The following is a 14,520-nucleotide window of genomic DNA, read 5'->3' on the forward strand; positions in this document are numbered from 1 at the left end:
CAGACTTGTTCATTGCATCTGATGCTCAGATTTACCCCGCGACAAGTTGCGGCTCTGTATATTGCCATCTACCAGCTCTCCCCCACAAGCAAATGAGGGCTGAAGAATGGCTCCAGAGTCATTTGGTCGAGTCGCGCCGGTCGAGCGGAAAATGCCGGCAGCCATGGCGCCTCCCCAAGCACCCAACCAGCCGCCGCCCTCAACGCTGGCCGCGCAGCTCGTCGAGAACTTTTCTGCCTCGGTACGGTCATCCCGCGCTGCTGACGAGACCGCAGAGCTGCAGAAGTTCTTGCCGGTGATAGAGCGTATAAAAAACGATCCTGAGCTGCTCAAGACGGCCCAAGACCGCATTGAGCACAACCACATGCTGATATACGTGTTTGGGCTCATCTCGCTCGACGGCCTTAAATGGGGCGATCCGTTCGTCTCGCGTGCTCAAATCGAGCAGCTCGAGGGCGAGACCCTCAAGGCCGTCAATTTTCTTAAAATGACCATCCGCGAAACCCCTGCAGTCCTTGCTTACGTCGCCGAGGAGGGCACCTTTCTCTTCCGCAAGAGCGAGCCTCTGTGGCTTTGGATCTTGCCAAGGGTCTTGAGGCTCCTCGGCATGGAGATGGCTGCTGCCTTATCCAGTCCCATCGAGGAGCTTTGCCGCTTTATTTTGCTTACTTCGAACCAGCACTGCGATCTGTGGGGCCATACTGCTGGGATTCTGCGCTACCTACAAGGATGTGTTGACTGTGAGTATCCTTTGTCCATGGCCTCTTGGATCTTGACGCAAGACTAACTTGCACAACTAGCTGTTTTGGGCCACCTCTTTGAATCTCCTCTCATCAGTGTAAAATCTGCTTTCTCCTCAAAACTTCCCACCAACGTTTTCCTACCAGACGCGTCCTTCCAGGACTGCACCTACAAGGTAGCTAGTGTGAAACATGCACTCGGGAACGCATGGTCTGTACTTCGTACAATATGCAGCGCCGTCGTATCGACCAGCCAACCTGAGCTGGCTCTTGCTTCACCTTTTCAACAGACCATACCCTGGCTTGTCGATTCGTTACAGTCCTACTACGCCGTGTATGAAAGCTATGCAAACGGCTTGGATATTAAGTCGGTTGCAATTCTAAAATGCCTCGTGGATTTAATATCATCTCAGTTCGCCTCATCAGATGACTCAAGCCGCGACCTTTACTATAAAGCGCTTAGTGTCTTGGCTCTTTTGTGCGGCCGCCTTCTGGAACCGGCCTCAGAGCTCTTCGCCACCGATGATAATGGTGTAGCGGCCAGGAAAGTCTTTAGTTTTGCTCTTGCCTACATCAGTCATGCTGCAGTTAGATGTAAACCAATTAGCCGGCTTGCCGTTTCCCAGATACTCAACCCATTAGGCACACTCGCCTCGCAGATTAATGACCTTGGACCTGGCACAGACATTACGGTGAGTTATGAGACCGGTATCGGTTGGCCAGGGAGAGGCCAAGTCCATTACTGACACAAAACCCTCTCCAGCATTGTATAAGCCTCCTGAAAAATGCGACCTCTAGTATAGATCCTGGGAGCTTCCACGCCGGCATCGAGCTCGACAGTTTTGTCGAACCAACACTCAGGCAATGCGTTGCAAACCTAAAGCTTTATGAACAGCCTGCCGGTGCATCTCAGCCATCGGCTAAGCGCAGGAAACTTTCAGCAGAACCTAGACTGCTACCTCACCTCCTAAACTCCATCTGCAGAATCTTCAATGCCGATGATCTGCGAGACTATACCTTGCTTGAGAGTCTTATCTCGTGAGTGCTCACCTTATTATACCAGGTACTGAACATACGCATGCTCACAATTTTATCATCACAGAAATGGCTTCTCGTCACTCGATGAGCGTCAAGCTTGTCAAGTCCTCGAACTACTTGCCTACATATCCTGCGCTACCGACAATACCCTGATCATGACCAGCAGCGCTTCCAACTCGCAAAATTTGCACTGCACATTTTGCTCATCCTATGACAGGGGACGGAAGACCCCACTGTGTCTCGACATTAGCGCAAAGTCTATGGTTGCCAAGGCCTTTGGGCGAATCGTCAAGCTACCGTCTTTAACCAATTCCAAGAAGTCCAGAGTCGTGGCGATGATGGCCTTGAGAAAAGTAGCGTCACATACTAGAGACCCTGATCTGCTGGATTTGGAAAAGTCGGTGACTGGTCATTGGTGCCTTCAGTCGCTGAACAGCTCTGTAAGAGAGCTGCGTATCGCAGCTGGGTAAGTGTAAATCTGGTTTGATGGTTGATCTGAAAGATGACCATGGAGGCTGACTGTATGCAATTTAGGAGAACCCTGGCCGCCTTTTTACAGGACTCTGAAACAGCAACGCCAGGGACCAGGGATTTGGTTGCGCGGAACAAGTCGCTTGTATTAGGTCTTCTGAAGAGTCTTTCCGACAAGAACGTTGCCCACTTGAACGAAACATGTATAATGGCATGGGGCCAAGTTGGGATGTATGTACTTCTCCCATTGATCGTTGCCCTGTCTTCTTGCTAACGTTTTTACAGCATTGTGTCCGACGAAGGACTGAGCTTAGTCCTCGTGAAACTACTCGACTTTCTGGGGCACAGCAATACAATGATTTCAGCATTTGCTTTCAACGAAGTAAGTCTGCCTCTCGTGTGTCCTTTGCATATGGATATGACTGATAGAAGGGACACAAAACTAGATACTTAACCTTGCTGCTGCGCGTAAAACAACGCCCCGGCGTTTATTCGACCCATTTTGGAGGAGTATAGCCTTCTCAACCGTCAAAGACATGATATCTAGGCCACAAACTACACGGCTCACCGCAGAGCTACTTCAAATCAGCGTATCCGATCACTTGCTTTCGATCCAGCAGTACGCCTTGCCATGGCTTGTCTTGACCAAGAAGAAGGAGATTGTACAGAAGATTGCCGAGGCTCGCGGTGAGAAAGCTGCGTGGCAACCAATTCTTGACTGCAACAATCTTGGTTACATTCTTGCATTGCTACTTGTACAGGAGGTTCCTGATACACACGAGTTTGTTTTAAGTAGCTTAAGGCAAATATCGTCGCACTTCAACAACACAGAACTGGCCGCCCTGATCGCCGCAGATCCTGTCCTTACAGTGCTGGAGCTCCTACGAGATTCAGGTGAAGGTAACGAAGAGAAGAAAGCTCGCGTGAGTCTTTTCTACCATGTCAACAAACCCGGTATGCCTGTTCCCATGCTGATGCTCTTCACAACACATAGGTCCGCTCAGCCCTGTTGCTCATGGCAGAGCTTACGTTTGACGACCATCTGAAGCGAGAGTACAAGAAGAAAAAGGACATGGTTGCTCGTTATCTCCAAATTCACGCGCTAGGTTTGACAGCACATATCGCTGAAACGCTGAAGGAGAGTTCATCCACACATTACCCCGTTCACGAGCAGAAAAGATCCCTTCGAGCCATGGAGGAAATGATCAAACTCTGTCGTTTCTACATCAGAATCGCCAGGCCTCAAGTGAGTCGAACAAAACCTCCACGGAGATATTTGCGTGATTGTGTAAAGCTGATCTTTATGACTGCCAGGTCACTGCATTTCTACTTACGGCTCTGGCATACGACGAGCTTAGATCCGCGGCCGTGTCCTGTTGGGCCGTGTTGCTCAAGAATCTCGAAGATGATGACGTTGACGTTTTGCTGGAAACCACTTTCTTCATAATAGGCCATTACTGGCACCTTTTTGATGAAACAACCAAAACCGTCTGTCAGGAGATACTGAACTCTCTCCTCACGAATAACCAGGATATGCTCAAGGCAAAGATCTATGAGCTACCATCTTTTGCTCAGCTCTCCGACCTTGTCGATGTCGAAGCGCGTCTCAACTCCCTCAGGACTCCACTGGACACTAGAGGGGTCTTTTTGATCTTTGCAAAGAGGATCGGCAACGAAAACCCTGGCGTTGTTCTCCAAGCCCTCAAGGAACTATCGCCTTACCTACGCACAAATCAGTCATACTTGCAGACCTCGGCCATCAGTGAGAAGCCCGACAGTTCGGTCACAACCCTAACGCGGGCTCTGCTCGATTGCTCGGCCAGATATAACAGCGTCCATCTCGAGATCAGTAGTCTATGCGTCCAGTGCCTTGGTAACGTTGGCTGCCTTGATTCAAATCGACTTGAAACCGTTCGGGAGAGTCGCCAGTTTGTTGTCGCCAGAAATTTTGAGGATGCTGGCGAAACCACCGATTTCGTCTTGTTCATTCTGGAGGAGATCTTGGTCAAGGCATTTCTTTCGGCGACCGACACTAGCTTCCAAGGCTACCTATCATACGTCATGCAGGAGCTTCTCGAAAGGACCGACTTCAAAACAGCTTACGCACTCAGAGGGGGCGAAGGCGAGCATATATACCAGAAGTGGTTAACGCTGCCCGAGAGCGTACGGGAAGTACTACAGCCCTTTATGAGCTCGCGTTACCGCGTCAATGCGATAGCGAACGGAAACATCGAGTATCCTCTTTTCCGCCCCAACAAACCATATGCCAACTGGCTCCGGACGTTCGTGTTCGATTTGCTGCATAAGGGACAGAATCCTTTTGCTCAGATATTGTTCGAACCGCTGCGCCGTGTGATCAAAGTGAAAGATCCGATTGTCTCTGAGTTTCTTCTTCCGTATTTGGTGGTTCATATAGTGGTTGGGGATGACACGGTCCAGAAAGACCGCAAGAATGTGCTCGGAGAATTGAAGAGCATCCTGCAGCTGGAGCTGCCAGACAATGTCTCATACGCAGAGCGGGATAATATGAAGCAATATTGCGAGGTTAGTGTCTCTGTTCTGACGACTTTTTGCATATAATGCTTGCTAACCCTGTCACCACGATACAGGCAGCCTTCCGGGTTTTGGACTACTCCATGCGATGGCTGCAGGCACGAAAAGCACAAACGAAACATGAGGACAGCCATAGCCGCGAGGCAATACGCAGAGTAGAGCAGCTGATCAACTCAATACCGGCTGACCTTCTCGCAAGACGAGCCATGGAGTGCGGACAGTATGCAAGGGCTCTGTTTCACCTGGAGCCACACGCGTCAAAGACGAGGGACAACGCCAAGGCGGACCCAGAAGAGACAAAGCGTTTGATGTCCGAGCTGCAGTTCATATATACGCAAATCGATGAGCCAGATGGCCTAGAAGGCATCTCAGCCAGCCTAGGCATAGTCGATCTCAACCAGCAGATTTTGAGTCACCGAAAAGCAGGTCGATGGTCACAGGCACAGTCGTGGTACGAAATCCAGCTGGCGGAGGAGCCGGGAAATGTGGATGCTCAACTTGACCTCCTCAACTGTTTGAAGGAGTCTGGGCAATACGGTAAGATAGAAAGGACAACGTCAATTTCTCTACCATTCTTTCGACTGGGGCATAGCTAACCATTTACACCTCTTGTGCAGATGTCTTACTGAACTACGTAGAAGGCATCAAGACAACACCAACTACGATTAACAGGATCGCTCCGTTCGCTGTAGAAGCGTCATGGGCAACAGGCCGATGGGAGACAGTGCAGAAGTACCTAGCCTCGTACACTGCGGGTGACACCACCGAGGTTTTCAACCTTGGAATTGGTCAAGCCTTGATATGTCTCCGAGAAGGACGCCATGACCAGTTTAAAGGCTACATTCAGCTTCTCCGGGACAGAGTTGGCTCGTCACTATCTTGGTCGACTACCTCGTCTCTACAAGCTTCTCATGATGCGATGCTGAAGGCGCACGTACTGGCAGATCTTGAACTCATTGCAGAGAATCATGGAGTTGCTGATGATAAAACTGTGAAGCAGCAAAATGTATTGGCAACACTGAACCGTCGTCTGGCGGTCATTGGTGCTTATGTCAATGACAAGCAATATGTTTTGGGCGTCAGAAGGGCAGCAATGGAGCTGATGCGGCCCAGATTTGGCGATGGCGATATATCTTCGCTCTGGCTGACAAGTGCGCGCCTAGCAAGGAAAGCGGGATCAATGCATCAGTCGTTCAATGCCGTACTCCATGCACACCGTTTAGGAGACGGACTGGCCACAATCGACAACGCAAGACTATTGTGGAAAGAGGGCAACCACCGCAAAGCCATCCAAGTCTTGCAGAGCGCCATCAAAGGCGATAACTTTACAAGCGCGGGACTGAGCTCCGTCCCACCTCCATCGAGCAAAATTCTCGAATGGGAGAAGAGGCTTCTGACCGCCCAGGCACATCTGCTATTAGCAAAATGGCAAGAGTCTGCCGGCCAGACACATACCAGTGCCCTCCGCCAGCAGTTCCAAACAGCAGCAAAAACGTTTTCGCCGTGGGAGAAGGGTCACTACTACCTTGGCCGCCACTACAAGAAGGTGCTCGAGTCAGAAGAGGCCCTCAAGCCTGACGACCAGAGCGACGAGTACCTGAGCGGAGAAACGGCCAAGTTGGTCATTGAGAACTACATTCGTTCTCTTAATTATGGAACAAAGTACCTCTATCAGACACTCCCGCGGATCCTTACTCTGTGGCTAGAACTCGGCGCTCGAATAGATAAGGCACCAGAGGGTAAGGTGTCGTTGTCGCGCGAGTTGTATCAGCGGCGCAAGCAGCAGCTAGAGGAGTTGCACAAATACCTTACGAAACACATGCAAAAAATGCCAGCATACATCTTTTACACGGCACTCCCCCAGATTGTAGCACGAATCGCCCACCCTCACCCGGGGGTCTTCCAACTGCTGCAATCATTAATAGTAAAAGTCATTGATGCGCATCCACGACAGTCGGTATGGAGTCTGTTGGGCGTAATGACCTCAAGGATTCCTTCCGAGAGGCGCAACCGAGCTATCCAGATCATTACGGTGCTGGTGAAATTTGCCAACGGCCGGAAGGTGGAAGGTGCTAGCTTTGACCTTAAGCAGCTCTTGCGGATGGGCGAGAGGCTAGCAGAACAGCTTTTATCAGCATGCAACAATGGCGATTTCCAAAGCAACAGGACAACCGTTGCAAGTCTCAGCCGGGATCTAGGCTTCAACCCGAAATGCACGCCGTGTCCTTTAGTGGTTCCTATCGAAAAAACTCTCATGGCGACTTTGCCAGCCCGGACGGAACATGTACGGAAGCACAAGGCCTTCAGCCAGGACCTGATAACTTTGGATTCGTTCCTCGACGAAGTCCTAGTTCTGAGTTCGCTGGCTAAGCCGAGAAAGCTACAGGCTCGTGGGTCGGACGGTAATATCTACGGGTTGCTGGTCAAGCCCAAGGACGACTTGCGGACGGACCAGCGGCTAATGGAATTCAACGGCATGATCAACCGGTCCCTGAAGCGTGATGCCGAAAGCAGTCGAAGGAGACTGTATATTCGAACCTATGCTGTCACACCGCTGAACGAAGAGTGCGGCATAATCGAGTGGGTTGATGGCCTGAAGACTCTCCGAGACATCCTGCTCAACATCTACAAGGCCAAAGGAATCTCCCCTAACTACGGGCAAATCCAGACGCTGATGCGTGATGCTGCAGCTGGAGATGGCAAGAACATCAAGGTGTTCACAGATCAGGTACTTGCTATGTTCCCCGCGGTGCTGCCCTTGTGGTTCGTGTCACAATTTCCGGAGCCATCAGCATGGTTCGCTGCTCGTCTCAAATACACAAGGTCCTGTGCGGTTATGTCCATGGTGGGCACAATCCTGGGGCTGGGAGACCGGCACGGCGAGAACGTCCTGCTCGAGGAAGGGAATGGTGGCGTCTTCCATGTCGACTTCAACTGCCTCTTCGACAAGGGCCTCACGTTCGCGACTCCGGAGCGCGTACCGTTCCGACTGACGCACAACATGAGAGCCGCCATGGGCATCTATGGGCACGAGGGACCCTTCCGCAAGTGCAGCGAGCTTACTTTGAGCATCCTCCGGCAGCAAGAGGAAACGCTGATGACGATTCTTGAGGCTTTCATCTACGACCCAACGCTGGACCTCCAGAGGGACAAGAAGCGCGACCGGGTGGGTGGGCACGGCACGGTGAGGCTGAACCCGCACAGCGTCGTTGAGAGCATTAAACGCAAGGTCAAGGGTTTGCTGCCAGAGGAGAGTATCCCTCTGGGCGTGGAGGGGCAGGTAGAGGAGCTGATCAAGCAGGCCATCGACCCGAGGAACTTGACGGCAATGTATATTGGGTGGTGTCCTTTTTTGTGAGCGTGGGCATGAGTCTAGATTTAGTTTTTATATGGTTTTGGCATTGTGATTGATACGGTTGTTAATTTTTTGGGCTCTGTTTGGGGCAGCATGTCAGATGCATACCATACACTGTGAGCATGGTAAAAGGTGGTAAAAAAAAAAAAAAAATCAACTGTTTAATTTTTGAATCGTTTTTTCCCTTGCAAATATCTTGTATGAGTAACTGAAATATTAACACTCTAGAACTATAGAGTACGGCGATGTTTTCCAGATTGTCTTGGTCTTTTGGGGCGATTGTTCGTTTGAACAAAAAAGCAAAGGGACTGCCACGGCCCTGCCGAATTAGGCATCCGCAAGCAGCAGAGAGGGTGGGGCGCCTCTCGTTGCAGATTCCAGGGGGGAAACGCGACTGTTCTGCGCGTGCCGTGCGACCAACACTTTGGACCAGCCGCTCTCAAACTTTTTTTTTTCTCTGTCCCCTCCATCTTTGTCTTCTTCAGTGGAAGAGAAAAAAAGAATCAGTTCTCATCACAGAAATCTATCATTTAAAAATCCGAAATTAACAATCAACGGTCTTTGTGTTTTTGGTTTACCTTCTCTGTTTGATTTTGTGTTGTTTCTCCGCGCGACCAAAGCTCAAAGCTCAAAGCTCGAGCTCGAGCAAAAAGCTCTAGCTCTTCCAGCTCTGAGCAGCGCGTCATCGCGCCATCATTTTACTTTGTTCGGCGCAATCGCGAGTGAGCAAACTCGCGACAACTTTTTTTTTTCTTCTCTTTTCTGCTTGTTTGCGAAACCTTTGAACAAAAAAAGGGCAGCAGACATAATACAAGAAAATGTCCTACAGAATCGGTGAGTCCTTTGCCTACATTCCTGATCTTATGATCCTCGATGCTGTTGCGAACGGGAGACAGCATCGAAAATGCAGATATAAAAAGCTTATAACGGTCTGATCGAGCGCCTTCACTGACGTAATTTGATAATCAACCCAAAAAACAGAGTTATCGCCCAACAACAGGGCCAACTGCAGCGACACGGTGTGCAAGGCGGCCGCCGACAAGTGCACCAAGGGCACTTTGCGCTTCGGTACCTGGTTTGTCCTTCCCCAGTCTGACCATGGAAGCTGGAAGTGGAAGCACTGGTAAGATTCGGACCCTCATCAAGCTATTCATCCACTTTTATTTTGTTTGCGATTTTGGGCATTTTCACCCCTTCCCCCGTGTGTTCTTTTTCTTTCTTTTTTCTTTTTTTTTTTTTTTGGTCTGCTTGCTGACATGAACATCTCTCAAAGGGGCTGCGTATCCGGCTTCCAGCTCTGCAACGTCCGTGACGCAGTTCAGGAGGAGGAGGGCAAGTTCAACTGGGACCTGCTTGACGGCTATGACGAGCTGAGGTTGGTGCTCATGCTATTTATAATCTGAATCCGGTCACAAATTTTGCTGACACAGTTTGCAGTGATCACCCCGATCTTCAGGCCAAGATTCGCCGTTGCGTAGAGCAGGGTCATATCGATCCTGAGGATTTCAGGGGCGTAAGTTTAAAGGCCAGACGTCTGGACAAGTTCTCGTGGTTGGGGCTGCCGGTGCGTTTGGAAAGATTGCTGACTGTGTTGCTCCTGTTCAGGACCCCAAATTTAACGTCCCTGGCTCAAAGGGCATTCGCGGTCGTGCTAAGGTCACGAAGCTGAAGGCTGAAGTCGAGGGTGGTGATGAGGAGGAAGAGGAACAAAAGGTATGTCATGGAAGAGAATATGGGCCAGCGCTCGGTTTCTACCCGTTTACGTGTCTTTGAGTACCCGTGTTCAGACGCTGATGGCAAACAGCCCAAGGCTAAGGCTGCCGCATCCAAGAAAGGAGCTAAAGGTGGCCGCAAGAAGGCCGGCGCTAAAGATGACGAGGAGGTTGAGGCAGAGCAGGAAACCGAGGCCCCCAAGAAGAAGGGTCGTGGTCGCAAAAAGGCAGAGGTGGACGAAGAGGATGAAGAAGCCGAACCGCCCAAGAAAAAAGGTCGTGCCCGCAAGTCCAATGCCTCGGTTGCTGCCAAAGAGGAGCCCGAGGAGGAGGAGGAGGAGGAGCCAGCCAAGCCGGCTGCTAAGAAGGGCGCCCGCGCCAGCCTAGGCAAATCCAAAGACACTCCCATCAAGGGTGAGGTAGAGTCGGATGAGAAGCCTGTTAAGAACGGCCGTGGCGGACGCAAGTCCAACGCTTCAGTCGTCCCCAAGGAAGAGGAATCTGACTCGGCACCCGTTGCTGAGCCCAAACAGGCTGCCAAGCGCAAGCGAGGCGTCGCAAAGCAGGCTGAGGCTGATGAACAAGACGATGAAAAGCCGGCTCCCGTCAAGAAGGCCCGTGGCCGACCCAGGAAGTCCGATACTGTTGTCGAACCTGTCAACGATGATGAGGCCTCCGAGGTCGAGGAAGACAGCGAGTCCAAGCCTGAGCCAGCTAAACGTGGCCGGAAGCCCAAGGCTGCAGCTGCTGCACCAAAGAAGACGGCAACCAAGGAAAAGACTGACGGCAGAAGGCGGTCTGGCCGTGGTCAGAACAGGTGAGCTTCCTACCGTTACCCCTCAGGTTACATGGGTTTTCGCCTACGAGTTACATAGTACTGACTTAGTATCGCCCAGTTCCTGAGTTCTCGGCATCTGCAGATCGAGCTAAATGGCTCATCACCATCCTGATCATCGCAAAGTTATTGTAACATCACCCAACATGAGGCGGTTGACTAGGCCTGCCCCATGATGCCTGAATTTGTCCTGATTTCGTTGCCTGATATTATTACCTTGTGTTGTTGACGAGATACCTCTTTAAAATGCTATTTGGGACAGTCTGATGATTCAGAACAGCCGGAAGAATTAAGCGCTGCCTTACGGTCTATTTTATTTTATTTATGTTTAACTTTTTGTGACGAATTATTATTATCTCATCTTGCTGTCATACTGATATTGGTGGGTTTTTAAGAAGCCGAGCAAGGCCTGAATGAAACGTTCAATGAGGTGGCGCACTGGTGTTGTAACGCGACCATGATTACTAGTACGTGCCGCCACGGGTAGGGGGAGAAAGAGAGTGGATTGCAGAAACACACACTTCTAATTCAGATCTACTTTTCTCTACCCTGTTTACTCACCCGATATCTCGTCCTACAGACTCAGATAGCCAAGCCTATAACAAAGACATCAACTTTTTTTGACGCCTCTTCTCCCCCTGCTTAAACCCACTGCAGAGTGAAGACGTCAGCGCCGGCCTTGGAAATGCCGACTTCGACGGCACCGTCGTCGCTCTTGATGCTGGCGGGGATCTTGTCGCCCTTCCTCTCGAGCACGATCCTCCCGGGCGCCGGCTCGGGCAGCTTGTAAAAGCGCCGGCCGGCCCGGCTTAGGAACTGCTCCAGGTGCTCCTGCGTGACGTCGGCCTCGTCGACGGCGCCGCGCTCGACGGCGGCCTCGAGCGCGAGCAGGACCAGCTGCGTGGCAAACGGCTGCGTGAAGACGCCGGCCGGAGCAGGCTTGTTGGACTTGGTCGGCAGGAGGTGAGGGGCCGAGTCGCTTCCACTGATGAAGGGTTAAGAGACGGGGAAGAAAAAAAAGGGGGAGGTTTGAGTTAGAAGTGAGTAGAAGACAAAAAACAAAACTGCAAAAAATCAAGGGAACGAACGGCTTCGTGCTTACAAGAAGAACTTGGGGTCGCCGCTGGCTGCGGCCTTGAGGAGCGCGTCCCGGTCCTTGGGCTTCTTGGGGATCGGCTTGCAGAAGGCGTGCGGGTCGACTTCGCTGTCGTCACCCGTCAGGTATAGGTGGTGGGCCGTGATGGTACCTGCAAGAAAAGGGGGACGGTGAGGTCTTATGAGCGGAGATATTCTCAAAAGCAGAAAGAACGAAAACCCGCAGTAGCTCGAGAAGGGTTTGGGGGGGAGTCACTGGTGGGGGATGGTTCCAAGTCAGCTATCCAAACGTACCAGCAACAGTCGGCCCGCAGGCCTTGACGGCATCAATGGCAGCCGCGGTCGAGCAGTGCTCCAGGACGACCCTGAGGTTGGGGAACTTTGCGTGCAGGCGGTGGAGCTCAGGCAGGAAGGCCTCCTCGAGCGAGAGGTCCTCCGAGGGGGCGACACCCGGCACCTCGCCGTGAAGGTTGAGAACCATGTCGTGGCGCTCCATCTCGGCAAAGACGGACGAGAAGGCCTCGAGGAAGTCGGCGCCGGCACCGGCCTCGGAATTGGTCGTCACGCCCTGCGGGTACATCTTGACGCCGGTGATGCCCGCTGCGGCGGCTTCCGAGATGACGGCGGGGGTCACTGAGGGGTGGAGCTATTTTTATGGGTTTTTAGAGATTAGAAAATATTCTGCAAAAGAAATTGTGCCTTCTTGGGTCACTGAGACGCAGTTAGGGGGCTTAATTATGAACATACATATAAGGACATGAGGTAGGTCACCTCAGGGTCAAGAGCCTGGAGCTTGGACTTGTACTCCAGAGCCTGAGCCACGGTAGTGACCGGGGGTTGCAAGTTCGGCTAAGTTGGTATTATTGATGTATCAGCCGTTTGTTCGGACATCTTGGATATTATTCATAGTTCAAGGCTATCGGCTTGCTTGATAAAGAAAAGGAGTTTTGGTCCCGTACCATGACGAAAACGGTATCTACGCCTCCTTTGCGGATGCTCGGGACAACCAAGTCCATGAGCTTAATCATCACATCAACAGTGTCAGCAGATTCTTGTCACTTCGAGGAAAAGACAATAGAATACGGCATATAACAACCTGGCCTTGGCGCAAATGAACGTGCATATCCGCCGATGGCGGCAGCTCCAAGCGCTGAATCTCCTTGAGCTTCATGTTGAATTTGATGGATTTGCTAGGTGAGTAGGTAGGTAATGTTTGTTTTTCTTTGTAAATTTTACTTTTTTTTCTTCCTCTCTTTCGGTGATATTGTATGCAAGTTTTTTATGAGGGTATTCCCAACTCGTCCAAATCCATCATATCCCTGAATCAAATCGCGGGGCAGTGACCGATAAGCTTGCTCCAGGCGCGATAAGATCCTGTAGCCCTGGTTCTTGACCCACTTTCTGACTCTCATGAGCGCCACAGCGATTCCAAAAGCCACAACTTTATCTGGTTGCGTCTGCCTGCATCAGGAGGCTTGACATACACGCAAGACAAGCTGTCATGATATCATGGCTTGCATGACCATCCTGATATCCGCAAAGGAGCTTTTTGAAGGGAATCTTATTATGTTAATGATTGGAAGCAATTTCTCTTTGCAATCCGTTGGTAATCTTCAACACTACCATTACTCCCAGAGATGCGTGTTCTTTATCCATTGCTCAATTGGTCAGAGACTGATTACTTGCCTGCCTCGCCTGCCCTCCTGACTGTATGAATATTCAGAAATTAGTCCAGTGCCATGTGACGGTAGAATTGGTCAACCCGAGCTATTGGATGGCGCATATTTTTTGCAGCTGCCTTTCGGTCAACATGACGCAAATTAGACCAGGCACATAGGCAGAATCGCGTGTTAGTTAGCCAGGGCCAAGAGCCTCCAGCCGGTCACGATAAATCGAACCAGGCTGATGTGCATATGGTGAGGAGGGAGAGGCTTCATTTCTTTGGTATTTACTGCGTAATAGACCGTATATGTGAGATTTTATAATTCTCAACGGCAAGTCATTCAGGTTTGTCTGGAAAACAAAAAGTCAAATGCCAGAAAGTGGATCCCGGTAACAACTGCACAATTGCGTCAGAGTCAGCTTGGTTGGACATGAACCAGTCAGGCCAGTCAGCAGCCAGTTCGAGTTCGTTCGTAGGTACTCTTGTGTCCGGGCATAACCCAGCAGGAAGAAGACAAGGCTTAAGTCTTCTGGTACTCTGCCGTACCTAGAACTAGTAAAGTACTGTAGGTACCCAAGGTACCTTACCTCACCTTACCTTGTAGCACGGACGAGTCATGAATGTTCAAGCCATTCTCTCTGGCTCCGTCGAATACCACGCACGTAGAAGGCTTATGGATTTCCTGGAACAAAGAAAGGGTTACGCCGATGACGGCGATTTCCACTTGGTTCCATGATTTCGGTTACCAAAGAAACTTTGAAGAACCCTCATGGAAAAAGGGGAAGTGAAAGGAAAAATCAAGAAAAGTCAAAAAGAAAAAAAGAGAAAAAGAGAAAAAGCATTCGACCGACGGGGTTCACAAGACAGAGTGAGTCTTGCTAAATCGGGTCAATCGTCTTCACACAAACATGGGCACGAGCACGATTAGGCGGGGCTTGGGGGTCTCTGCTGAGACATGTTGGGCCCCGCGACTGCCACTAGCTGTCACACCCTGTCCAAGGGTTCATCTGGCCCATGAGTGAGTGCGCGTGTGTCTAAGTGAAGAAACCTACTTCAGG

At 50.9% G+C, this 14,520-nt stretch overlaps 3 protein-coding genes across 3 annotated transcripts; 2 read left to right on the top strand and 1 right to left on the bottom strand.

The window, feature by feature from the left end:
• Positions 1–106: 106 nt before the first annotated feature.
• PgNI_10758 (uncharacterized protein) lies at positions 107–8,160 on the top strand (the record flags this gene model as incomplete). The annotated part of the gene is made up of 11 exons (XM_031130731.1): positions 107–740; positions 801–1,432; positions 1,504–1,778; positions 1,843–2,244; positions 2,313–2,480; positions 2,535–2,631; positions 2,696–3,172; positions 3,244–3,495; positions 3,564–4,793; positions 4,859–5,339; positions 5,420–8,160. 11 exons carry the CDS (start codon positions 107–109, stop codon positions 8,158–8,160), a joined length of 7,389 nt encoding a protein of 2,462 aa, XP_030980325.1.
• Positions 8,161–8,975: 815 nt separating this feature from the next.
• PgNI_10759 (uncharacterized protein) lies at positions 8,976–10,690 on the top strand (the record flags this gene model as incomplete). The annotated part of the gene is made up of 6 exons (XM_031130732.1): positions 8,976–8,991; positions 9,139–9,280; positions 9,431–9,532; positions 9,595–9,670; positions 9,763–9,870; positions 9,962–10,690. The coding sequence occupies 6 exons, from the start codon at positions 8,976–8,978 to the stop codon at positions 10,688–10,690; spliced, it is 1,173 nt and encodes a 390-aa protein (XP_030980328.1).
• A 656-nt stretch (positions 10,691–11,346) lies between these two features.
• Positions 11,347–12,970, bottom strand: PgNI_10760 (uncharacterized protein; the record flags this gene model as incomplete). The annotated part of the gene is made up of 6 exons (XM_031130733.1): positions 11,347–11,689; positions 11,807–11,951; positions 12,094–12,445; positions 12,547–12,648; positions 12,759–12,818; positions 12,917–12,970. 6 exons carry the CDS (start codon positions 12,968–12,970, stop codon positions 11,347–11,349), a joined length of 1,056 nt encoding a protein of 351 aa, XP_030980469.1.
• Between the last annotated feature and the right edge of the window lie 1,550 nt (positions 12,971–14,520).

This window comes from Pyricularia grisea, chromosome VII (genome assembly GCF_004355905.1).
Source record: "Pyricularia grisea strain NI907 chromosome VII, whole genome shotgun sequence".
NCBI lineage: Eukaryota > Fungi > Ascomycota > Sordariomycetes > Magnaporthales > Pyriculariaceae > Pyricularia > Pyricularia grisea.